General features: G+C 34.9%; 2 protein-coding genes and 1 pseudogene across 2 annotated transcripts; 1 reads left to right on the top strand and 2 right to left on the bottom strand.

Moving 5' to 3' along the window:
• Positions 1 to 1,731: 1,731 nt before the first annotated feature.
• LOC143626099 (putative inactive purple acid phosphatase 1) lies at positions 1,732 to 6,379 on the top strand. The gene is made up of 12 exons (XM_077096264.1): positions 1,732 to 1,950; positions 2,973 to 3,064; positions 3,191 to 3,257; positions 3,341 to 3,463; positions 3,556 to 3,648; positions 3,718 to 3,847; positions 3,996 to 4,077; positions 4,239 to 4,371; positions 4,450 to 4,655; positions 4,778 to 4,903; positions 4,968 to 5,277; positions 6,056 to 6,379. The coding sequence occupies exons 1-12, from the start codon at positions 1,777 to 1,779 to the stop codon at positions 6,359 to 6,361; spliced, it is 1,842 nt and encodes a 613-aa protein (XP_076952379.1). The 5' UTR covers positions 1,732 to 1,776; the 3' UTR covers positions 6,362 to 6,379.
• Positions 6,380 to 6,889: 510 nt separating this feature from the next.
• Positions 6,890 to 9,321, bottom strand: LOC143625989 (magnesium transporter MRS2-5-like). The gene is made up of 6 exons (XM_077096193.1): positions 8,793 to 9,321; positions 8,635 to 8,705; positions 8,394 to 8,522; positions 7,971 to 8,327; positions 7,263 to 7,310; positions 6,890 to 7,184 (listed from the first exon to the last, which is right to left on the bottom strand). The coding sequence occupies exons 1-6, from the start codon at positions 9,238 to 9,240 to the stop codon at positions 6,954 to 6,956; spliced, it is 1,284 nt and encodes a 427-aa protein (XP_076952308.1). The 5' UTR covers positions 9,241 to 9,321; the 3' UTR covers positions 6,890 to 6,953.
• A 5,365-nt stretch (positions 9,322 to 14,686) lies between these two features.
• Positions 14,687 to 26,074, bottom strand: LOC143626042 (receptor-like protein EIX2; annotated as a pseudogene).

Below are 26,074 nucleotides of genomic sequence, written 5' to 3'. Positions count from 1 at the left end.
TTCTTAAAATAAACATATTTAAAATTAACAAAAAGCAAAGAGTAAACTGCGGTTTTCGTTGCTGTGGTTTGTCCGAATCTACAGTTTAGTCCAACAGTTTTAAATCTGCGATTTTCGTTCCTATGGTTTCATTTCACTTGCAGTTAAACCCGACCCCACCAACCCCGTTAAGTCTGATCGTGAAATCCATCGGCGTGCCCTTCACGTGAGGGGCAGTTTTGTTCTTTTCCTCCCAAAATAAACCCCAACCCTAATGCGTAAGCCCCTTCACGTGAGGGGCTGAGGTGTATTTAGGGAAAAAAGGACAAAATTGCCCCCTCACGTGAGGGGCACGTTGATGGGTTTAACGACCATACTTAACGGGGTTAGCGGGGTCGGGTTTAATTCCAAGTGAAATGAAACCACATAGACGAAAATCTCAGATTTAAAACTACTGGACTAAAACCGCACTTTACTCAAAAACAAAAACAAAAACAAATAAAAAAAAAAGCTAAACAATAAAAGAATTCAAATAAAATATTCCAAAAATGTTTGCTGCACCAAAATCCGATTTTTATATATATAAATATAATTATTTTTTAAGTTTTTTATTTTTTAACCAACCAGTATAAAGCACAAGATACAAACTAATTCTTGTTATGTCAAATTTGCTATCAGAAAGAAGCATAATAAAGGCATATACTCATAATTCTTTTATGTGACACCTACAGAAAATGAATTAATATACTGCAATAATACTACTAAATCAATAACATTCATATCAATATATCATACACAAGGGTGTTTTGACTTTTGTGCTGCTATGATGGTAATCTTTGTTTTTAACATCATATTCTTGAATACACACTTCAAGTTTGTATTTTTATCAATCTTTTACCTAATTTAAGTGTTCACTATTCAGCCCATCATTCAAGTAATTTTTATCAATCTTTTACCTAATCTATGCAAGTAATTGGTTAGTAATCTTGCTAGGGTTTCTTTGCATCAGCTATTAAATTAATAAATTTCAACTGTTTTTTAGTTTGATTACTATTTTATAAGCTAATTTCAGCGGCATCGGACGCGTAACCGATGTCTTATAGGTTAACTGGTAGGGGTGTGCACGGTTCTGTTTGGGGCGGTTTTGGGCCAAAACCGAACCAAACCTGTAACTTCGGTTTTTGAATTTTTGAAAGTTGTTCTGTTCGGTTTCGGTTTTTCTTTTTTTTTTTTTTTCTGTTTAGGTTCGGTTCGGTTTCTGTTTTTTTTTGGTTTTGCCAATTGAGCTTGAAAATGTTGGTACAAAAAAAAAAAATTGGCCCGAAATAATAAATTTAGGGCTAAATCATTTTGTTAATTATTAACTAATTGGTTATTATACATTTGGGCTAAAAGATTTTTTAGTTACATATTTATTAAATTCTTATAAATTACTTAAAAAGGAAAAAAATAAAAAATCTATAAATTCGGCTCGGTTTTGTTCGATATTTTTTACATGCAGAACCAAAACCGAACCGTAAGTTCAGTTTTTAAAGAAACAGAAAACCAGACCGTCGATTTTTGTTTCGTTTTTTTTTCCTGTTTTTCAGTTTCAGCTCGGTTTTTTTTTCGGTTTCATGCACACCCCTATTAATCGGCATCATACGCGTAACCAGCGAAGTATGCATAATGAGCGCTGGATACCGGACGCGTATCAGTACGCCTGATGCATTAACCGGTGTCGGACGCGTAACCGATGGCTTATTTAGATAATTGCTAATAAGCATATTTCTGATTTGATTTCAAATACAGGGTGGGATGATTCAAGTTCTATGGTTCACTTTGCTAGTAAGATTTTTGGTTCTGATAAGCTTACAAGAGGTGACATCACATGGAGATCATCCTTTTGCAAAAATTGGCATACATCAAGTGACATTTGCTTTAAATGATGCTGCATATGTGAAAGTTTCTCCTGAGATTCTAGGATCAAAAGTATGACATACATGATATTTACTTAAGTAACTAACATTTTAGTTTTTTATATAAGTTTTGGTGTTGAAAAGTGCCATTGACCTCTGAATTTTGATATGTTTCTTACTTTTTTGGAGGACAGTGTGGGCTATGTTTGAATTTTGATTATTATTGTGACATGTCTGCGGTTAAAAGTTGTTAGATGATAGATAGAGGGTGGTGCTAGGGGTGTAAATGAGCCAAGTTGAGCCGAGCCCGAGATTGAATTGGCTTTTTTAACTTAGCTCGAGCTTTATTTTTAAAGCTCAAGCACGGCTCGTGAGTAGTTTCTCTAGCTCGAGACTGGCTCGGGCTCGACTCGTTTATTAATTAAGTTATACGCATTTATAAATATTTTTTATGTATATTTTAGTTACAATTTTTTATATCAAACATAATATGCATTATTTAGTTATTTATCATAATTTTGTATATAATAATATATTTAATATATTAGATAAAGGTTGTATAATTATCGGGCTTGTTTAGGCTCGCGTATCAGCTCAAGATCGATAAGTGAAGCTCGGCTCATGTCAGCTCAGGCTAGAGCTATTCTTGAGATTGTTTAGTTCGGCTCGAGACAAGCTTTTAGCAAGCTGATCTCTAGTAGCTCACTAGAGGCTTGGCTCGTTTACACCCGAGGTGATGCTATACATACACCACCCGAAATCTACACACCAGTATGACTTTTGCAAACCACATACATGCCATGTTTGTCACATCATATAGGCTGTATAAAGCAAACTCTTACATCATACAGCCCGTATGAGTTTTGACACAACACCACACTGTCACATCAGTCAGTTCAAGTTAAGTTATATGAGGCCATATAATATTTTCGCCATATCATATGTGCCATATAGTGTCATACGGCCCGCATGATTTGGCAAAAAGTCATGTGGTCCGCATGACTTGTCAGTGGTGTATGGATCGTATGCCGGTGGTGTTCTTTAACACTAATCTATAAATATTGAAAACTTATGCAGCTTCTGTTGTTTTTCTAGGACCAAAATTCGGAATTGGTGACTGTACATATTAGTAATCCGAACCCATCTATTGATGATTGGATTGGAGTATTCTCTCCTGCCAATTTCAGGTTCATATAATGATCATTTATATGTTTTCTACACTTTTTGAAACTAAAAGATTTTTATGCCATTTGTTTCACTCACTTTCCTTCATTCTCCATTTTATTTTATATTATTATTATTATTATTTTCAGTGATTCTACCTGCCTTCCTGAAAATTCAAGATTTAGCCCTCCATATTTGTGCTCCGCACCTATTAAGGTTTGTTTTATTGGATTTGTGACATTTTTATTAAAAGTTTGAGTTTTTACAATTCTTGACTGATTATGCAACTTATTTTGCAGTTTCAGTATGCAAATTACACCAACCCGAATTACAAGGTTATAGGAGAAGCATCGTTAAAGCTTCAGTTGATCAACCAAAGATCCGACTTCTCCTTTGCATTGTTCACAGGAGGATTATCAACTGTAACTTCTAGATTTTTACTCTTTTTTATAAATTTTCTTTTAGTGTTAATTTGATTTTACAGTATTATAAGTTTCTAACTATATGTTGACAGCCAAAGCTGGTGGCAGTTTCAAATACAGTTGCTTTTGAAAACCCGAATGCACCAGTTTACCCTCGGTTAGCTCAAGGAAAGACGTGGGATGAAGTGCGTTTCACATTTTTCATCATTCACATTTTTTTATCATTAGTATCTGCATACACTTATAATTTTCAGATGACTGTAACATGGACAAGTGGATATGGAATCAATGAAGCAGAACCGTTCGTCGAATGGGGTAAAATTGATGGAGATCAGAGGTGTTCGTCTGCTGGAACTTTGACTTTTGACCGTCATAGCATGTGCGGTGTGTAAAAAAATCATTATATTTTCAGAAACATAATTTATAAGTCTCATAAAGTTTAAGAACAAGATCGTGCTTACAAATCTTTAATGTAAAACAATCATTTATTACAAATCTTTATTGTTATGTAAATATGTGTTTGTGTGTGCAGGTGCACCTGCAAGAACCTTGGGTTGGCGTGATCCTGGTTTCATTCATACTAGCTTCTTGAAAGACTTATGGCCCAATCAAGTGTATGCTATACGGTTATAGTGTTATACCATTGCATCAAAAACAGACTTTGGTTGACTTTTGGCCCGTTTGACCCACTCACCAAGTCAAACCCTATTATAAGTTAATGGGTCAAATTTGCCACCTCTAAAATCTTGTAAAATTTTTTATCATGTTTATGTAGGTATACATACAAGCTCGGGCACAAATTATTGAACGGTACAATCATCTGGAGCCGAATGTACAAGTTCAAATCTTCTCCATATCCGGGCCAAGACTCTGTACAACGTGTTATAATTTTCGGTGATATGGGAAAGGTATTATTATTATTATTATTATTATTATTCAAACATTGGTTTATATTCATTTTCTATAATAATGTGAACAAAATGCAGGATGAGGCGGATGGCTCTAACGAATACAATAATTTCCAACCCGGGTCCCTAAACACTACAAAGCAACTCATTGATGACCTGGAAAACTATGATATAGTTTTCCATATTGGAGATATATGTTATGCAAATGGTTATCTTTCACAATGGGATCAGTTTACTTCTCAGATAGAACCAATCGCCTCAACCGTGCCTTATATGACTGCAAGGTATTGACTTTTTTGCAAGGTTGACCTCAAGACTCGAACTTTACATCTTACTTTAAAAGGGTTTATGTATAAAGTGTTGATCTTGATTCTTGAAGAATTAATTAATAATCTTTACTTTGTAGTGGTAACCATGAACGTGACTGGCCCGATTCAGGTTCTTTTTACGAGAACAACGATTCAGGTGGAGAATGTGGTGTTGTGGCTCAAACCATGTTTCAAGTTCCCGCTGTTAATAAAGATAAATTCTGGTATGATTTTATAAAGACAAATTTTTTTCAACGTTGACTTTGACTTTGACTTTATTTATTTCAGGTATTCTACAGATTATGGCATGTTTAGGTTCTGCATTGCTGACTCAGAGCATGATTGGAGAGAAGGAACCGAGCAGTACAATTTCATCAAACAATGTTTTGCATCGGTTGATAGACGAAAGCAACCGTGGCTAATTTTTATCGCACATCGCGTATTGGGATATTCTTCTTCTTTGAATTATGCAGTTGAAGGTTCATTTGGAGAACCAATGGGTAGAGATGGCCTTCAAAAGCTTTGGCAAAAATATAAAGTTGATATAGCTGTTTATGGTCATGAACACAATTATGAAAGGACATGTCCCGTTTATGAGGTATGTCAAACGGGTCAAACCAGTGTCTAGCGCTGTAAACGAGCCGAGCTCGAACTTAAACGAGTTGGCCTGGCTTATTTATTTTAATGAGCTAAGAAGTCGAGCTTGGCTCGTAAAAAGCTTGATCCGGCCCACTGTCGGATCGTTTATTAACGAGTTGAAAAGTTAAGCTCGAGCTCGGCTCGTAAAAAGCTTGAGTTGAGCCAAGCAGAGTCAGGTTGGGTGCGGGCTCAAGCCGGAACTTAACCTAACCAGCTTGGCTCGCCTTGTTTATTCTAACGAGCTGAAAAGTCTAGCTTAATCTCGGCTCATCAATTGTCGGCTCGTTTATATTAACAAGTTAAAAACTCGAGCTCAAGCCAAACTTTTTTTTACTAATATTGATGTATAAAGACAAAAAAAATATTTTTTTGGCACACACATAATACAACATAAATAAACTAGAGAATTTATAACATTATATGTATTACTATTGTTTTTTTTTTAATATTTTAAAGATCAAGAGGCAGACAAAATATTTTCTGTATTATTTTTTTTTAATATTTTAATATTTTATTATTACTATTACTGTTATTATTGTATGTATTTAAATTTGAGGTTTAATTTAAACGGGACAATCGACCGAGCCCTGAGCCGAGCCAACCCTGGCTTAGCTCAACTTGTTTGCAAACAACATTATTTTCAAGCGAGCCACGAGCTTTTGAAACAGCCCTATAAAAGTATAAATGTCATAATATTATCATAACTAATATATACTGCTTGTGATTAAATGATTCAGAATATTTGCATGAGTGATGAGAAGAACCATTACAAAGGCGGCTTAAATGGCACGATACATGTGGTGGCTGGAGGCGCCGGGGCCTCACTCACACCGTTTGCACCGTTAAAAACCACTTGGAGCATTTACAGAGACTATGATCACGGGTTCGTAAAAGTCACTGCATTTGATCATTCTACACTATTGTTCGAGTACAAAAAGAGCCGGGATGGGAAAGTTTACGACTCGTTCACAGTTTCTCGGGATTATAGAGACATTTTAGCGTGCACAGTCGATAGTTGCTCGAGCACAACCCTTGCCTCTTGAAGATTATTGTGGTTTGTGAAATGGTTATGTAAAGTATTTGGTGTGTAGAACATGTAGTTTAATGTGATTATCATTTGTAAGGATGCATTAATAATTGAACAAAAGTATCAATGTGTAGAACATGTAGTTTAATGTCAACTTGGTTTTCTCATAGTCATAGTAAGCAAAAAGATTAACAATTGTGTGATATACCTCAACTTTTTAAAATCAATTTGAGATTCTTTCCATGAAAATATCTTTAGACAAATATTTTTACGTAGTGTAAATTTACCTGTTTTCGACTTAAAATTTAAGCCCCCCCCCCTCCCCGCGACAAACTCGTCCAAGTTTCGCCACTGCAGGGGACCCGAATTAAAAGTTACTTCTTCACGAAGTTATCAAGTCAGAACTCAAAGCCCGTATCAAGAAACCAGAACCAGTTCCCTAGGGTCAAAACGGTCAAACCAAGCCTGATTCTCCAACCTCTTAAACCACATAACATAATCCACAAACCATAAAACCACAATGCACATAGTAAAAGATACTAATTGTATAGATGAAGCAATGCTAAACCAATACATATACCAACTGCAACTTCTTATTATGATGAAATCTAAAGAGGAAACACTTTCTTATGTTTAAAATAAAGCAAGAAACAAATATACAAAACACCACATAACACTGCACTGATAGACACCACCCAATTGAACCTGGTTGGCACATTGAATACTTCATCTTCAAAGTTCATTCCAAATACAGCCGTCACAACTGCAAACACAGTTGCCAAAAATGTAGCCGCTGTCAACAGCAGCTCAAACTTTATCAGCTTGTTCTGGACATTACCCTTGTTACCAAATATCATACAAAATCATTAGTAAAATGCTTAAACAATTACAAAAAAAAAAAAACACATGTTGCTTACAAGTTTGATGTTGATGAGATCTTCGGTGTCATCAATATACTCCTTGAGCTGTAAATGAGAATCTCATTAGTTTGTGATTATAATGCATATACAAAATTATGTGTTCACCAAAAAATGAAAAGATATATAAATTATAAAAGTTAAGTTAATTGCACGGATGGTCCTGTGGTTTGCCCATATTGCACGTATAGTCCCCACTTTTCTAAAATTACACATTATAGTCCCTACTGGTCCTTGGAGTGGATGGAGTTTAAAATTTCTGTGAAGTTTGAAGAAAATGACCAAAATGTCCTTTCTCTTAAAAAAAGGAAAAATAGGGACTAATATGCAATGGAACTAATCGGTTTACATGACCGGTTTTAAGTTTCAAACGGGATCAAAATCGTTAAGCTGACAAACCACAAAAACCGGATAGTCCATGTGGTTTGCGCATATTGCTGGACGTATAGCACACACTTTTCTAAATTTACACGTATAGTCCCTACTGTTTACTCAACCGTAACACAAATGGTCGTTGGAGTGGATGGAAGTTAATTTTTCTGTTAAGTTTAAAGAAAATGACCAAAATGCCCTTTCTCTATTTAAGAAAAGAAAAATGGGGACTGAAGAAACACAGATCCAAACCGGACCGAACCGCTAAAATGACAAACCGTAAAAACCGAACATTTTGTATCTCAAATCAGCGAGTTTATTTGTTTAACGTCTTACCGAAAGCAACTTGTTTAGAGTGTTATCAATTCCAACAAAGTAGGCTTCCAACAACATCTCAAGTTGATCTATATTTTCAGTTTCAGCAGTCACGGATGAATTCAACAAGCTTCCATGTTTGTGTGCACTCACATTACTAAACGCCCTCTGCAGTTTATGCGTATCGCTTGTGGACCCCACAGGAGACACGGGAGCGGATTTTGATCCTAATCCCACTCCAGGCTCAATAATAATATTATTATTTCCTTGTACTTGATCGTATAAATCGTTACACGAGTTCCTTTGTTTCTTCTCGGTTAAGTACATCTCAGCCATATCACCATCGTCGTTCATTAAATGCTCTATTTCATCACAAACCTAAAAAAATATAAATGATAATTATTATAAGTTTTGTAATAAATAATTAATCAATATTACTTGTACCTTTTGCACCCGTTGAGTCAATGCTAGAAGGTGACCTTTGAATCTACGAACACGTTCAAGATTGAGAGTGCTAATAGATTTTGCAAGTTCATCAAGAACAGGATGAATTTCCATTTCTAATTCTTTAACCTATTAATTAAATAAAAAATATATATATTTTTATCATAAAAAAAGGTAACTTGAGGTTGATATATGCCTAAAAAATATAACTTTTTAATCATACTAGACTTCATATATTTACCTGAGTATCTAGAGTGAGGCATGCAAACTCCAAAGCTAATTCCAACGCTCTAAACTCAAATGGTAGATCATCTAGACATAAAGCAAACATCATAAAAAGCATATTAACATGAATTAAAATATAACGTGTTAATAAAAAAACTTAACTTTAATATATACCTGAGTTATATTTCTCTTTCTGAAGGCGCTTGCACAATTCGGATTTGTACTGAACAACCGATCCATCCAATGAATTCATAAGAAAAACCTCATCAGCTGTGATTATACATCTAATCTGTTCAAGACTAACTACAATCGCCTTCTCACGACCTAATATTGTGGACGGATATATAAAAAGCGGATCCAAAAGCCGAAGATCTCGAGCGGGTAAAGAACAATGTCGCATTACAGTAGCCTTATCTAACTCCACAACTTTAGAGTTCCCATTTTGCTCGATTTTGATCCAAGAACGGTTTCCAAGCGCATGGCCTCGTTTCTTTAAACCTGGAAAACCGGGCCCGATGAAGTTTTGGTGCCCGCGTTTATCAAGGTTGAATCTTGAGCTATACCCGTTAGCAGGCTCAGTATAATTAGGGTGAAGAAATGGACTTCTTGATTCTTGTTCCATTAGGTGCTACTTTTCTTGATTTTGAAACTCGACCAGATTTTTATGCGGTTATAAGAATGTATGATGTCTGCATCAGTGTGAAACCAAACCAAGGCATCTAAGCTTCAGTAAAGGGTGATTACCGATTTACCTCATGATCTTAGCGTATACGGTATACCCTAAGTAGAAAATGAGTTTCATAAACAAAAAATATGTTAGGTTGACCAAATAAATGGTTAAAGCTTTTAGAAACTAATGATGAGCATGAGTTTGCTATGCTTAAAGCTTCTGAATTTGTCGGAGTTTGTTATGAAATATAGGTCATATCAAGAAAAACACGCGTTTGACCCCTTAGTTGTACCGTACTTATGATGAGCGTAGATTAAGAGAGTATGAACATGCCATCCAACACAAGAACATAGCAAATCATGCGGGGTCCTGTCAACTTGCTGACTGCACACCAGCTTGTCTGTCACATCACGGGCTGCCGGCTGCATGACCTTTTTCGCCTACCATACAGGCCGTGTGATGTCATATGGGCCGTATGATACGGTGAGAAAGGCCATATAGCCCGTATGGGCTTTGTCAATGGCCACTTTAATCATTTCTTTGTCAATTAAAAAACCATACGAGCCGTATGCATATCAAACGATCCGTGCAACTATCAAAAATTCAAAATGGCCCGTTTGACCAGTTTTCGCCCAACCATACCGCTCATAAGACCATATGGGTCGTACGACACGGCAAAAAAGTCATAAGTGGTCACATCAGTTATTTCTTGGTCAGTCAAAAACTCACAAGCTGTAGAATTGATCCTCATACGACCCGTATGACCTTTTTTGCCCGATCATACGACCATATGACTACAAAACGACCCGTTTACCACTTTTCTCCCTACCATAAGACCCCTATCTATGTAGGTCTGTAAACGAACCAAACTAACACAAACAAGGGCATGCTTGTGTTAGTCCATTTAACCTTAAACGAAAACGAACAATGCTCATTCGTTTAAAAAATGAACATGTTCGTGTTCGGTTATGTCCGTTCATTTAAAATCTAAACAAACAGCTCACGAACATAACTAAACAAACATAAATGAACAGAAACGCACACATAAAACATATTTGGGTGATAATATAAATTGTAAAATACAAAATAATATCTAATTATTTTCTATTAATATGTAAACGAACATAAACGAACTTCCCGCCGAACGGTTCAGGAACAGTTCTCGGTTTGTTTACGGGCCTACCCGTATGCCCATAATTACATTCTTAAAATGATAATAAAACCCAATTTCGATTATCTGAATAAACCCTAATTGTATGGTTAGAACAGATAACGATGCAAGCATACAATCGTAACCCAATTCAGCAATAAATAGTAATCTATGATCTTAAACATATCATACCTTCAGTACAAACGATTAAGTGAAGAAGATGAATAATAAAAATAATAATATTTTGTGGGTGATGAATTCCGTGGAGATTGGAAACCAGATTATTATTATGTTCTGTGATGGAAACGTAAATAGGCCTGTAAACTAAAAGTTAAGTGAACTTTAGTGAACCGTTTGACGGGAAGTTCGTTTATGTTCGTTTATTTAATAAACGAACGAACATGAACAAAAATTTGTGTTCGTTAAAATAAACGAACGAACATGAACACATGTCCCGTTCGTTCATTTATGTTCATAAACGTTCGTTTATGTCTGTTTATTTATGTTTGTTTATGTACTAATAGAAAATAATTAAATATTATATGGATAAGCCATCTGCTTAAAGGTTTTATATTTGTTAAGTTGTATTCATTTTAAGTGTTTTCATTTAAGTTCGTTTATATTTGTGTTCATTTACATTTGTTCATGCTGCTCGTTTATCTTTGTTCAGTTATGTTCGTTTAGATTTTAAATAAACGAACATGAACATAAATATTTGTTTGATTAAGTGTCTGTGTTCTTTTATAGTTAAATGAACGAACATGAACATGCCCTTGTTCATGTTCATTCGATTCGTTTACAGGCTTTCATTATTCATATTGATGAATACATCGGTCTCAATCTCTAGGTCAGCCGATTTTATTTGTGTTCGTTTGTGTTCGTGAACCCATTAATTTCGTTAATAAACGAACACGAACATAAAATCTCGTTCGGTACGTGTTCGTGAACCGTTCGAGAACACATTATTTTCTTAACGAACGAACATGAACAAGGCCTTGTTCGTGTTCGTTCGGTTCGTTTACAGCCCTAAACGTAAACATGTTGAAAAATATATCTTTAATATTAATTTTAGCTATAACTATTTGTTTATGACGTTCAGGATTAACAGAATTCTAACATTGTTAGTTGCAGGTCGTCGAAAAAGTCACATTTTTTGTTGTGAAACTCAACTTGAACATCGTCACCACCACCAATTGACTCACAACCAACCGATTCCGACGATATTTTTAGGGTTCTGGTGACCTCAATAATTGGAGCTTTTACTGAAAAGGGTTCCTAAAGGTCCAAACAAAGTTACAAAGATGTTTGGGACGAAAATGTTGAGTTTTTCGGAAAAAAATGTGAGTTTTCCGACGACCTGCAAGTAACAGCGTTAGAATTTTGTTACTCATGGACACTTGGGACCAAATATGACAAAATGTGGGACCGTTATTAGCCAATTCATATGTTGGGATTGGTAGCGACCAAAATATGAGAGTTAGTGATTAATAAAAACCAATACACCTTAAATATATTAAAAACATATTAAAGATCGTGACAAGTATACACGAAACATGAGCATGTGGGACGGGTAATTATATATGAGACGGATGCGGGATTTGTTAAAATTTAAAAATATTTTAGGGCATGGAATTTGGGGATACTGGCCCGAATACCCAAAATATAAATACCTAGTTTGATTATGTAAAACATATATACTTGTTACCCGAATCATATTTGCATACGTTTCCCTTTTATTTTGAATTTCTTTTGTCCTCGAGTATAATCTAATAATTTTAATAATCTATTAAATTAGTTAGAAATGTATTTGGTAATTCCAACGGGTAATTTTTAACAAATTGGCGATTATACAAAATATTCGGTGGGTAATTACTGACACACACTCACACTCGACGAGAGGGACACACGTTTACAATAGAGTAGGGGACCGAGATTATCATTACCCGTCTCGATGTCATCTTTATTTATGACACTTACCTTAGTTATCGTCTTAATTTGATTGCAGAAGTCGTTTCTTTAAGAACTTTGCCACATAAACCTAGTATAGCTCCAGTGAAATATGGATGGTGTATTATTTCCTCTTGATGCTTCCGAGTTAGTTATATTGTCTTGCTAAAAAGCTTATTAAGAAAACTTAGCGTATAAAAATAAGTGAAGGGAATATCTGGGTTCCAGATTGATCAAGTCATCAACGTATACAACAATCTTATGTTCTCGAGAACTTACTTTACGTGATTTTAGCAATTAAAATCCATCATAGAGCTTCATATAAATTTCAATACCAAGTGCATTATATAGCACAAACTGAGAAAACATACTATAATTAGAGCTAGTGATGCCATTAACATACCATAACTAGATGAGACATATTTAAAAGGGGAGTCATTTTATGGTCCGTATTTGTTTAAAAGGCTGCTAATTCTTTCAAGGAGGCTGCAGATTGAACGCTCGTAATGTTTGTTGACAAGTGCCACTTGTCTGTATGTTGAGATGGTTATCGATATGGCCGTTAATGTTGTTGATGATCTTGAATTAGACAATTAGTGTTTCTGGTTTCTATATGTCATGTAAATTGTGTTTAGAAGATGTAGAAAAGTAATATAGCCTTTGAAATTTATTATTCTATATTATAAAGGGTTTCCTTGTACATAATATGAAAACAAAGAGAAGAGTAGACAATTTATATAAAAAGTCATGTATACAAGTGTAAGGGGGCTGCTAATTGATTTTCAAACATTGTAATGTGTTTCCAGTTTCCATATGTTGAACACTGATCATCTTCAACGCTTATCCGATCTAGCCCGGCCTTGAGGTTAGTTTGATCATGTCAAAAACAACCAACTTTTACATAAGACCATTTTGAACCCAAAACATTTTGGCCGCAGCCAAACGAACCCTTTTTTAATCGGCTCGTTCTGACTTGGCATGACACCTGACCGCCTGACTGACCTACCCATTTTGCCTGGTCTAGTGTCAAACCTAATCGAATCATAACGTGAACACCCCTAGTCATGTTAACATGGCCGGCTGGAGGGTAGCGCCGGTCGGACCGTCAGTCGGGGCACGCAATATTTAGGGGCAAAATTTTTTGTATCTGTATTTTTTATATATACAGTTAAAAATATAAAACTTATAAAATATGAATTGCTCTTTACCATCTTATAATTATTGGGCCTAAAATTCTTTTTTATCCGTAGTCCATTTAATCAAGTTTAAATTATTTGACCCAAACTAAAACTAAAAACTAAAAAAATAATAAATAAAAACCCGATGCAAAATAAAAGAAATAGCGGTCGATTGAAATTTCTCTTTGATTCCTTCCTTCTTTGCGAATACTAAACAATGACCAACCCTACCGACCCCCTGTTGGTTCGTTGTTAACCACCAGGCTCCTCCACGGTTGACTAAGCTAGCCACCAAGGACCAAACTATTTTTTTTCCCAATGTTAGAAGAGTTTCACGAATCATTGGTTAATCGTTATAAGTTATTACAGTATTTGATTTTAATAATATATTTTTCTATGTTTATTGTTATAACATTAAGCCTCACTTAAAAAAATTAGCTTATATATTTCGTTACTCGTTAAGGCTATGGGCCTTTTTATTTCGTCTCAACCAAGGTATTTAAATCCTCGGAGACAGCCCTGCATGTTAGAACAATATTCTTCCTTAATTTCTGGAAATATTACGCCCTGCTTGCGGTGCGCACATATAATGTATATATGTGTGAACCCTTGGGTGGGCAAAAGTAAAATTGCACTAATTTTGACGTTATTTTACTAATCACGTGAAAATAACGTTAAAAGTGGCGGAAGGTTAATCAGGCATCATGTGGTGGCGTTGATAGCCGAAAGACAAGGGCACATGAACCAATCAGCCGGTGTCCCGATGATTGAGTGTTATGTGTCTTATGTCCAAGGCTTGATTCAAAACTACTATCGAGCCGGGGGTCTCACCGGAAGCAGCCTCTCTATCCCTATGGGATAGAGGTAAGGCTGTCTACATCTTACCCTCCTCAGACCCTACCATAGCATTGCTATTGGTGGGATATACTGAGTACGATGATGATGATGATGAATTTCTGGAAATATTAGGTTTCACATTAAGCCCTAAATAAAGTAGAGTAGTTGTTATTCAACATACATAAAGTCCTTACAACAGTAGTATAAAAAAGCACACTAGAATAGAAGCATTGCATTGAAAAAGAGAAGTAGATACTTCACAATTATATTGATTCTGACCATGGATCTAAGCAGCCTCCCATCCTCTTTTCATCTTCAAAACTTACCACGACGGCAACGTATATCTTGTCCATGGTTACTTCACAAAGCATGATAAGCTTATGTCTCCATTGCTTTTTGAACAGAAACACTCCAATAATACCCCAAAAACCTGTTGCAAAACCACTCATTATGTCCAAGTAAAACAATACCTTCTTTGGCTTATTACCATTTTTGTATATGTTCTTTCTTGTTGTGGTTGGTGGCTTTTCATGAAGGGAGCAAGGCTTTGGCCGTGGTGCACCACAAAGATATGTATTGCCGGTATATATCGATGCATCATTAAGCGTTTGCAATTGATTTCCAGTTGGAATTTGTCCAGACAAGTTGTTGTGTGACAAATTCAAGAAACTCAAGAAATGCAAAGCTGCCGTGCTGGGAGGAATCACGCAGGTCAACTTATTTTCCGACAAATCAAGAGAAAATAAAGACTCCATTTTCCCAATGTTTTTTGGAATGCCCCCGCTTAATTGATTATAAGACAAATTGAGACCCACCAATGCATCAAGTGTCGTCAGAGCTTCAGGTATTTCTCCAACAAGTTTATTGTTTGAAAGATCCATGCTTCTGACTAAATCTAAGGTTTTTGTATAGCCAAGTGCAACACCTTTGAGAACTTGCAATACGCTTCCATAGCTAGATATCGTAATATAAGAGTAGCCTCTCGACAACTTCATGCCATCCAACTCTCCAAAACAATGAGGGATGGATCCTGTAAAGTTGTTGTCAGCGATATCTAAAATTTGAAGCCCTTGAGCTTTGCACAAAGAGTGAGGAATACATCCTGTGAAATTATTTTTGTGCAACCTTAAAGCAGACAATCTTGTAATATTGTCTCCAATCCATTCGGGTATGTCTCCGGAGATTTTGTTCTCACCCAAATCCAAGACTACCAATTCTTGGAAAAACCCAAAATCTTGAGGAAGCTCTCCATTGAAGTTATTGTCATTTAATTGTAACCACTCTATGGATGAGTAACCTAAAGGACTCGGTATGACACCAGATAGTCTATTAGAACTAAGCACCATCGTTCGCAGTGACATATTCCATAGACACTTGGGAAATTTCCAGACAGCCTATTTTCGGTAAGATCAAGAAGTTGTAAATTTTTCATTGTGCACAAACACTTTGGAATCATCCCACTGAAAAGATTATTTTGCAAAGTTAATCTGCTTCCATATTTATATCCAACCTCAATTTCAGAAGGAAGGCTGGTTAGAGGACCAGTGAGTTTGTTGTGAGAGAGATCTAAAACACGTAAAATGGGCAGGAGGTGCAACCATGTGGGAAGAGGTCCAAAAATGCTAGCATTGGATAATACTAACTCCTCAAGTTTCCTTTGATTTTGGAACCATTGTGGAAAACCGTCTTCAATCTTGCAAGAAAGAAGTCAAACTACTTTGAGTTGGAATGGTGGTATCCACTCGCGTGAAATATTGAAAAGCAATTTACTATTATTATTTGCCATCAAGTACTTTAGCATCGAGAGGTTAGCAAAATGGTCTGCCGAAATCACTCCTTGTAAAGAGTTATTGGAGATGTCAAGAAAATAGAGTTTGCTGAGTTGTCCAAGTGAACTTGGAATGGTCCCATTTAACAAATTTGAAGATACTGAAAACACTCTTAATGAAGTGAGTTTTCCTAGAGATATTGGGAGCGAACCTGTAAACCAGTTTGATTTCAGAAATATTTCCCTTAAAGCTGTTAATCTTCCCAATGATTCTGGAATTGGGCCATTCAAGTGGTTTTGAGATAGATATAATAGCTGCAAGGATCTTAATTTAACAAGAGCTTTAGGAATGGGACCTGTGAGTTCATTGAATGACAGATCTATGCATCTTAAATTGGTCAATCTCCCCAAGGATTCTGGAATTAAACTGTTTAATGCATTGGAATCTAAATACAAAATCTCCAATGCATTTTGATCGCATTTAGTTAGTTGACGGGCCAATCATCTCTCCTTCAAGAATATTGCTTAAAACAAATAATTCTTTGAGGTGACACTGTCTCCAGATTCCAACATCCTCAATGCGCCTAAATTTATTTAGAGAAATATCAAACTCTAGAAGGTTAGGCATGACAGGAATTGATGAATTTAACTCGTTCAATGATAGGTCAAGAGAAAATAGAGAACTCATGTTTGTTAAAAAGCTGGAAATATGCCTTCAATATTGTTATAACTAAGATCCAAATGTTGGATGTTAGAATGTGTACTGAAATTAAGATCTTGGGGAGAAAGATTGATCTTTTGGAGATTACAACCTGACAAATACAACTCTGATACAGTAGGTATCAAGTTTAGCAATTTTCCGAAGCTCCATGCCCTACTAAGATCATTCCGTGAGAGATCAAGGAACGTTGGCGATGTCATGTTTAGAAATAAGCCAGGAAGTTTACCTCGGAAATCATTTCCAGTGAGATTCAGGTGTTTGATGGTGGCAACTTCTCTACTAGAATTAAGATTATGAGAACCAAAATGAGTCGCAGAAAGTCTACACCCGGACAAAATAAGCTTCGACAAGGAACAAATCATGTAAAGTAAGTTGTCAAGGCTTTGTGATTTACTAAGATCCACGCCACGCAAGTCAAGATGCTCGAGTTTCAAAAGGCCAGAAATCCATGCCATATCATATGCCATCAATTGGTTTGAATATCCGCCTGGTGAGTAATTTGGTAATGAGCTAAGATCAAGAACCTTCAAATTGGAAAGATTTCCAATTTGATGGGGAATATTACCACTGAAACCCGCACCAGAGAGATTGAGATACCTTAGTTGTTTTAAGGATCCAATGAACTTTGGAATTCGGCTTCCTTGAAAATTATTCCCACTCAAGTCTAGATGTTTTAGATTTACCAACTCTGCCAAACAAGAATTCACCTCATCACCGACTAAGCAGTGATCCTCAATCATAACGATGTCTTCATCAAGCCAGCCGAAGTCGGCGTACAAGACATATTCCATGGGCTTATTTCTAAGATGAAGGCTGATAACCCGTCCAGTGGCATCGTCACAACCGACTCTTTCCCAGCTACAACAGTCATTGTCAACCCCCCATGATGACAATATTCCATTGTCATCTTCGAGGCACTGTTTGAACTTGATAAGAGCTAGTGTATCTTGTTCAAAACAAGAAGCGGTTGTCAAATTTCCTCCGCCCACACACTTATGTGCCATCGTCACTAAAAAGATACATATGAAAACGAGACGGATTCCCAAAACCCAATGAGTATTCCTATAACATTCGTTACTTTTCAAACCCGAAAACCAGACTCATTTCAAATTTTTCGTTTTTGTTTATAAATATATATACATATAAATATATATTATTAAATTCTAAAGTTTCAATTCATATAACATTTGTTAATGGTTATTTGAAACTTGCATCTGTATTCGTTAAACCGGCCCGTTTTGTCGTTTCAATATAGCTTTGTTCATTGTTCATCAATAAAATAATATTTACTAGAATTTACATTTATTGTTCGTTTTCTTTTTTCATTTTGATCAACTAACGGAATTCCGGGATTAACGCTTTTTTTCAAAGTGTTATTAAATTAATCGAATTCGCAAAATGTACAAGTTATAATATCCGAATATATTAACTTTTTTTTCATTCATTATATACTTTTCAAAGTAGAAGGTTTAAATGGTAATTTATATTTAAACTTTTGCTTTAATATAACTATAAAGGTGAAGGACTGAAAGTGTAAATTTATTTAAAATAATTATAGTATCTTTCCCAGCCCCTACCCCTTCCACGATTTTCCGGCCATCGGAGCCACCATCGCCGGCGACGGCTCCGGCGATCTCCAAACCCCTCAATCTTCGTCTCTTTGACCCGTTAAATTAGCCCAACGACTTTAACTTTCAATATTAATCGTTAGTAATTAATTGTATTTTAACGCCAATTGTGTCCGTAATCTTCGCCGGAATTTCGGGCTAAAGCAATTAACAACCATTAAACGTAAAAGCCATAAATAAAACCCAAACCTTAAGCTAAACTCACTCATCACCTTAAATCTCACTGATATACACTCTTTAATCCCCAAATGATCTTCCAAAGTTCGGCTCCGACGAAGTGGTGTTCTTCGTCAAAACAAGTCCAATCCAGGTATTATTTATATGGTTTTTGTTAGTATTTGGCCAACAATCAAAACCCCTAACACCAATTAAACAAACATTGAATGGATTAAGAGTGTTGAACCTAGGGTTTGAATGGTGAAGAAGATGAACTTTCGAAATTATATAAATATGTCTGTTTCTATGTTTAAACCAACAAACTAACTTGGTTCATTAGTTAAGCCTTATGTTTAGAACCAACCTGGGTCATAGCACTTTAATGTGTCATTTTTTTTTAGCATTATTCTTTTAATATTAAACCAAATTAAATTAATAAAAATCATCAAAAATCTTATAAAATATTTTTTTAAGTTAAACAAATCAATTATAAATTATATTTTTATTTGTTTTCCTAAAACACAACTTCTTCGTAGTCTCTAAATTCGTGATTTCCGTTAATATCATATTATATTTATTTCCATTCCGTTCACTTTATATTTCCTTTTCGTTAAAAATTATAAACTCAAAAATAGCTGTTTGAAGATAAAATTTGACCGTTAATTATAATTCTCATATTAATAATAAATTATTTGTGAATAATATTATATAACATATTTCGTTAAAATTAGTTTATAATTCCGTCACTTTAAATCAATTCATTAAACCGTTAGATATAGCTTTATAATTCGTTAGTGTTTAAATTTTTTAACATTATTTCGTTAATATAAATATTCTTTGAAATATATTTACCATTAAAATCCACGTTCAACAAATATTTCTCGTATTAGTTTTAATAGTAATAAAATCGTTTAAATTTCGTAAAGCTTAAAATTAATATTATAAAACAAAAAAAATGCCTTAAAATATTAAAACTTAAAATATTAAAATAATTCAATACTCCTAAAACCAAATCACCAATTAACTTTAATAATCCCGTTAGTTTGGTCCTTAAATATTCGTATTTATTTTATTTATAGTTCGAGAAGTCTGATCGTTTCTGATTCTTTAAAGTACTTTCAGTTGCTTCGGTTTCGTTACTATGCTTACGGTTTATATTTCAAGTTATCTTCGATTTCGAGGTGAGTTTCTCACAACCCCTTTTTAAACGTTTTCATATTTTAGGGTGGCATATGTATCCTACAAAACTTCAAGTATTTATGATTCGATTACAAACTATAATTCACTATATGGACTTGTGTGTTACTTGATTACTTGCTCAGAATGACTTGCTCAGTGGTTGCCTCAATAAGTATGATCATACGCTCCCCTTTGCACTCAGGTCCATTGTATCGAGTGGAAAAGGGCCTCATTATCCGAGTACGTTGGTTGTTACCAACTGGAAAGGACCTTACTTGCGCGATTACCCGAGTACATTGGTTGATACCAACTGGAAAGGACTTTACTTGCTCGTTTATCATTTGTCCATGAATTGTATGATTTTTACGTATTATATTAAACTGTGGGAATCTACCAGCTATGTTCGTAGCTGACTTTATTTTATACATATGTTATAAGTGTAAAAATGAGGATGGAAGTTATAAGACACATAGCATGCCTATAGGATATTCAAAGAACAACTTATCAATTGTTTATTTCTTTGTTAAAACTTGTATTATTTGATAAACTTGTGTTACATGAAGATTTAAATGAAATAATGTTATTATGGTCACCTAATAGTGTCACGTGTGTTTGAGCAATCTGTACGTCACACTCAGGCATTTCCGCTTTAGCCGGGTGTTACAGATTGGTATCAGAGCCGTGGCTATACGATATGACATTAGACGTAGTGTTCTAGGTAGCTATAGCTTATTTGTTTATTTGTTAGGGTTGCATGGTAAAATTATGTGAGCCTTTACTTGATTGTTTAAACGCACTTACTATTAGTGGATTATTATACTGCTGATTTCGTTAACGCCTCATGAACACAAGTACACACACACACAAGTCCAAGGCTTAGGCCTAAAACAAGTTTCCTCAAAAGCAATTTCAAGCAATTTTCAAATTCGGTGTTCCGATATTTCATTTTTAAAGACCATGTCCTCTCTGTGATAAGGATATGGTTGCACTCCTTAGGATGTCACACAATTCATGGTGGTTTATGCGACGTGTGACTCCGACCCTCAATGTTTTACAATGTGTTTTAACTAAAAGTCTGACAAGTCGTGGTGACACAAGAATAACTAGCTTTTGGTTCGATTTGATTATGCATTTTGATTTATACGTTTTAACTGAAAGTCTGTCAAGTCGTGGTGATACACGAATACCTAACTTTCGGTTCCATTTGATTACACATTTTTATTTTTATTGGGAACATACAAATTATGATGATTCATACAACGTGTGATTCCGAATACTCAGTCGTTTATATTGTGGTTTTGACAAGTCATTGGGATATGTGAATGCTCGAGTTTCAATTCGTTTTCTATGCTTATATTCATTGAAATTTCTAAGAGTCATACTAGTATATAAATTGTGGAATTTCAACCCGTTTTCTTAAATTATAAATTCAATTATTATTTTAATTTGAATAATAATAATAATAATAATAATAATAATAATTCGAAAGGTCATGGTAATGCATGAATAGTCGAATTTTAATTCGTTTTCTTTATTTGAATATATTCATTATTTCTTATACTTTGAATTGAAAATATGAAAAGTCATGGTGATACATGAATAGTCGATTTTTCAATACTCATTTTCTCGTGTGTTTTAAATTGAGAATTCAAAAAGTCATGGTGGTACATGAATAATCGATTTTTCAATACTCGTTTTCTCGTGCGTTTTAAATTGAGAATTCGAAAAGTCATGGTGATGCATGAATTGTCGATTTTCAATTCGTTTTATTTGTATAATTCGTTTATTATAATTTTAATTGAAAATTCAAAAAGTTATGGTGATATATAAACACCCGATTTTCAATTCGATTTCATTACTCATACTAGGTTTGTGTTAATTCTGTGTTTTTATTTCAAAATTGGATATATTTTATTCAAAAATTTACGAGATTGGTATTACTGAAATCCGAAAACTCATACTGACTCATGAGCATTTCAATTTTGATTTCAAATTTTACTTCATGCGATTTCATTTTATGATTTATAAAGAACGCTTCTGATTTTAGGAATCTTTTATGAAAAGTTTCTTTTTAATTTTTGATACGAATTTCATATTTGTGTTCCATGTTACATAAATTCTTCACGCTTCGTCGTATGTCTTCTTGCTTTCCTCGACGTTTCCCTTGAAACTCAAACCGCAAAACGAAAACCCACCCTTTGTATGACACATACGATTCCCCCACTCCGCTACCGCGATCACAAAATGTCCCAAATAGTGTTAAGTTCAGCCAACTCATCAACTTTTGTCTCATAACTATACGTACCTTTATTCCCATGACCTGTTAAGCAAGAATTTATCTCCCAACTTCTGCCTTACCTCATGCTTGTACTTCAAACTCGCTACTATTGTAGTAACCCGAGCACACCCATCATAAGTTCTAATTTGTTTCCGCCATACAACACCTTACTCCGCGTTCCTCGACCTCTCAAGGGTTTATGTGATTTTCGACTTCAATAAGTCGCCTTTTCAAACCTATTATTATTTCTTGCACTTTTTTTTTCACATTTAGTTCTTTTATAAACATTCTATTTCGTGAAATTTCAAACCTTTCCAAGAGTTACACGCTTGGAAACGCCTTAAGAAAGAAAAATATCACGCCGGTAAATGTTTAAGTTAATTTTTTTTATCAACAAGTTATATGTTAATTCATGTTAATACATTCTTTATGATGTTTGTTTACATTTAGATGATCTACCATTTGAGTTTAGAGCATTAATGGAACTAGCTTTGGGGTTTACATCCCTTACTCTGGGTACTCAGGTACATGCGGCAAGCGGATAAATAGGGAAGTAGACGAGAGTAGCTGAGCTCAACTCGTCTAGGCTCAAGCTTGGCTTGTTTCGAGCTTTAATTATGAAGCTTGAGCTCGATAAGTGAAGAATGGGCTCGAGCTTGTTTAAGCTCGGCTTGATTCGATCTTTTAGTGAGCTGATCTCGAGTAGCTTCCAAACAGTTTGGCTCATTTATGTAACATCTCGGATTTTTCGTTTACGTTTAAACCGACCGGGAATAATTTAGATTTTCATTATTAAACAAAAATAATATATTTAAGTTTCTAATGTTCAATTTATACCCCTCATACTTTATATAATGTCTAAATCCTTATTTAAAACATAAAAAGTTCAATAATGGACCAAATATCAAACTACAGGGACTAAAAATGCAAAAAAATAAAACTTTCCCCATTGTGGCCCGGGGCACTGCGCGACGGGACCACCCTAGGTGTTCGCGCGGTGCGACGGGGTACCTGCACAGATCGTTTAAGCCTTAGTTCGTTTTCTAGTTCGTTTAAGGTATAAAATCGTTTATTTTAGGCATGTTAGAGTGAATTAAGGTCCAAGTAAACATCATACAACTAAAATACCATTCCTAATTCGTTTTCCCTTGTCCAAGATCAGATCTTTTTGAATAAATCGAAGATTCTTTCCTTAAATAGCATATACTTGCTTAAACGGGCCAAAAAGCCCATATTTGGTTCGTTTTAGCTATTCTTATATAAACACAGCATAATTCCCTGCTGTAAACCTTAACTAACCCTACTACATCTCCTCCAGCCGTCACCTACCTCTGATCATTCTCAAACCCTTCTGTTTTTGCATATTCGTTAAAGACACAAGCCTTGACGTTTGACTTTGCTTATACGTTGATCTTTGACTCGTTATATCTCTTGATCCTTTCACTTTCCGGGTAAGTTGTAATGTAAAATTGTTCATACATATTTCCTAGTCAATAACCTTCAATCAATTTCTGAGATTGAAGGGTATTGACTGGTCAATTGCTTTAAAACCCGATAAAGGGTAAAACAGTCAACAACTTTGACTTCTCATTTTCTCATACTTCTGGTCGGATTCAATGTTTGGTCTAGAAGACTTTTCATCTCGTAATTAAATTTTAAGGGTTCTGACCAAAACCCGACTCCCGACTTGAAGTTCAGATTCTGGGCAGACTCGACTCGTTTAAACATTAAAATCAACATAACTAGAGTTCTACTCATCCGTTTGGATTGATTCCAGTGGAATTAAGTTCGTTTTTATTTATAGTTTCATATCACAAAGTTTTAGATTTTGATCATTAATCTCGTTGGACGTGTATTGGACGACTTGCTTAAATCATTAGTTTGTTTGTCGAATTTATTAATCACTTGGCTTCCGTTTAAGGTGAGTTTGATCATTCCCCTTTTTATCTACATTTTTCAAACGTTTTGGGGACATATGCGTACTTATTCATATTTTCTATCTATATATATACATAAAATCGCAAATAATCATTGTGTGAATATCAGTTGAATGCTATTTGCTAGTTGCTACATGTTTAATTGTTTACTTGATAACGTTTCGGAGAGGTCCAACATATCCCCTTGTAGAGGGTTCTCATTAGTATGATCATACGACCGTCTTAGTAACCGAAGCCCGATTCGCTTGGCGAAGGTAAACCGGCAATTTAGTCATTGTAATCAATGCCCGATTCGCTTGGCCACGATTCATTGGCACACGAATATACTTGATTTTGGTTTGTTAAGGTTTGATTGATTATTACCACATAGATTGGTTTGCGCATTTTTCATTTATCATTTTCAACTATATTTAATGTTTCAAAATTGGTGATCATCTCACTCAACATGTGTTGTTGATCAAACTCCATTTTCTACGCATATGCAGGTTGCTTAGATTGAAGTATGGATATTTAGTCAAGACTATAGGATATATTGAAAGCAAACTTAATTTTAATCGATTGTATTTATTTATTTGAATTGTTTTGTTGTATTTGATTATTGTGTGTACATTTGAATTAAAATAATTAATTAGATATTGTCACGTTTATTTATGATAGTATCTTCGAGCTGTGAGCAATCGGATCACGTCCCGGCATTTCCGCCTTAGGTTGGGGCATGACAATTTACACACCTAGGCGGTTGGTTGACCCAAAACGCTTATGTATGAAAAGGTTCAGTTAAATTTTATGTTGGGGATCATGGGTGTTTTCAGGGTGTCATGTGATAACTTTCAAATTAAAAGTTAGATAAAATTACGAAAATTGTCCTTTATTTTTGTATCAAATTTCATTCGTTGTCCTTTATCTCCAAATCTTTTACGTAAAGGACAAAACAAATCAATTTTGAAGATAAAGGACAACGAGTGAAATTTGATACAAACATAAAGGACAATTTCTGTAATTCTGTCTAAAAGTTATTTGGTGGTTCTCTAAATACTCTAATCGGATAAAACTCTGAATTAAGATCAAGAACTTGGTATGAATTTTGTGAGAACTGTGAACCAAAGGACGACCAAATGAAACGAACATCAAGTTTATCTCCTTAGCGGTTAGGGTTTGAAGATAACAACCATACGTAGTTATAAATTAAAATTTAAATTAATTAATATTGCTTTCTTGTAAATACTTATGATTATCGGTGACATAATCATAAAATTCATTTTCTAATGAAATTTTAATGAAGCACTTATTAACGAAATATTTTTCTAGTTTTATCTACCCTAGGACCATGCTAACCGGGGGCGATGCCCCCGGACCCAATCGTTAGGGGCTTCGCCTCTAACTTCATAACAAACTAAAATAAGCGTGCCCTCTGCACATCCCTAACTTGCTTAATGATTATTATTATTGCATTGGTTGATCAGTTAATCAAATTACACTAAAATACTAACATTTTATAAACAGTTAATTACCATTAGTGGGAACCGGTATCAACAACGTTTTGGTCCATCGCTAGTAAGTGGGATCAGTAGCAACTATCAGTGGAAACTGCGAGTAGTGACGACTAATTAATTGCAACACGTTATCAACAACTTGTGCATTAATGGCTCATTAGAGGATCACAACAACTTGGTTACTGTTAAGAGTTTTTTCACTTATATAATTGAATAATGGCCGGTATTTCAACTGCCAATTGACTCACTCTTTCATGAAAAGTGGCGTTGTTTTAAACCATTGTGATCGCTTGCCACCTATATAAAAGGATCTTTGGTCTATTTTGGTACACATTGTTTTCTCCTTAAATTTTTGGATTAAACTTAACACTACATCAAAAATTTTAGTTTGAAAGTGATCTTACCAAGAACCTGGAAGACCAGGCCCGACGAAGCTTTGGCGCCTGAGTTTATACCCATTAGGAGATTCAATAACATTAGGCTGAAGAAATGGATTTCTTAATTCTTGTTCCAT

The sequence above is a fragment of the Bidens hawaiensis genome, unplaced genomic scaffold, assembly GCF_021521415.1.
Source record: "Bidens hawaiensis isolate Kalapana, Puna unplaced genomic scaffold, B.hawaiensis_p1.1 tig00004282_1, whole genome shotgun sequence".
In the NCBI taxonomy this organism is placed as follows: domain Eukaryota; kingdom Viridiplantae; phylum Streptophyta; class Magnoliopsida; order Asterales; family Asteraceae; genus Bidens; species Bidens hawaiensis.
This window is presented reverse-complemented; position numbering and strand designations above follow the sequence as displayed.